This window comes from Asparagus officinalis, chromosome 4 (genome assembly GCF_001876935.1).
Source record: "Asparagus officinalis chromosome 4, Aspof.V1, whole genome shotgun sequence".
In the NCBI taxonomy this organism is placed as follows: Eukaryota; Viridiplantae; Streptophyta; class Magnoliopsida; order Asparagales; family Asparagaceae; genus Asparagus; species Asparagus officinalis.
The window spans coordinates 135768605-135769990 of NC_033797.1; the positions used below are offsets into that span (position 1 = coordinate 135768605).

A 1386-nucleotide genomic window follows, 5' to 3' on the forward strand; every position below is an offset into this window, starting at 1 on the left:
AGGCGTATGGTTAACGGGTCACAACCCATTAACCCAATACCCAATAGACTTAATCTAACACGACAAAACTAATAACTACACAATGTAACCTCACAATATGCAGACCGAAAAAAGGTTAATGATAAATTAGGCACACACAGAAATTGCCCTAACAGACGGGGGGGGGGGGGGGGGAGCGAATCAATCCCAGCATCAAGAAAAGAGCGATGGCCAGAGAAAATATAATAAATAATAAGACAAAAATACAAGAAACATATTCGAGAGTGAACCACTGAACTCATTGTAGCCTGACGATGTTACCTATACCTTCTTTTTTTTACACCTAACTTTTGTGCAAAACTTGTCCTCAATGCCAAACAGAACCCCTCAGAGAATCAAAGATCAAAGAAAGTATCTGTACAAAGAACAACAAAATTTTTCATCGGCGCATCATTGAGTTCTGGCCTTCCAATCTTTGATTGCTGAAAGAAGTGACTGATTAGTTATGAGATTTGTGTTCGGCAACTTCATATTTGTCAATGGAGACTTATCATTCATTCTGCACCATCTCTCGATGGCTCGACGCTCATATGTGTACCCATCTGATGCAACACAAGGATCTTCCATCACCTCCTGCGTGAATAAAATCAATACTTTAGATCCGTTAAAGAGTATAAAATTATGAGCTCTTAACTCACATAACACCTTCTACGTTTTGTAAAATGAAAAAGACTCGTACCATTGCCGTCCCATTGCAACCGAGGTTCTAATCTTATTGTATGCACATTTTTAAATCAAAGTTATAAAAAAAATAAGGCCACTGCGAAAACAGGCCCGTGTTCGGCTAATGAGAAGAGTTTTCAATCTACAAGGGCACATTAAAAATTATACCCTCAAATCTTTATTACAATTTCGGATGTTAAGAGATTGTTTGGTCTGTCGCGATTATAAATTCAGCAAATGTTGCAAGCAGAAATTGCTTGTTGCAGTAAGAAATTAACCTCAATCCGTAGTTTACATACTTGCATATTCATTGTGGGAAATGTATTTTCAAATCCAATGTTTGGTTTAGTTGTAAACAGAGTAAAATTGACCCATGCGATGCTGCGATATCCGTGTGAAAAAAGCCAAACAATAACTAAATATTTGGACTATACATCTAACCACCCAACAAAAATATAGCAAGTTAAAACAAAATATAACAACTTACATCCATATCAAATTGCTAACATACAAAGAAGGTTTAAAAAATTCTTTCAAGTGTGTTGGATCTAAGGTGATTTAGAAAGTGAGTGGGTCTAAAAGTAAATAGTGGTAAAACTTTCAGTTTATAGGTAGAAACTCTTTTTGAGGAGGGGGTTTTAAGAATAAATGAGGCAGGGAGGATAAAACTTCGGAGGGGGGACG

The 1386-nt window shown here is 36.8% G+C and overlaps 1 protein-coding gene across 3 annotated transcripts in view; it reads right to left on the bottom strand.

The window, feature by feature from the left end:
- The window catches only part of LOC109839471 (U-box domain-containing protein 35-like), a 31333-nt gene continuing 30158 nt past the window's right edge, over positions 212-1386 (bottom strand). For all 3 annotated transcript variants that reach the window (XM_020407908.1, XM_020407906.1, XM_020407907.1), the window contains exon 10: positions 212-612. In XM_020407908.1, coding sequence (XP_020263497.1) covers positions 430-612 — 183 coding nt within the window. In that variant the 3' untranslated portion in view covers positions 212-429. The remainder of the gene's footprint in view (positions 613-1386) is intronic.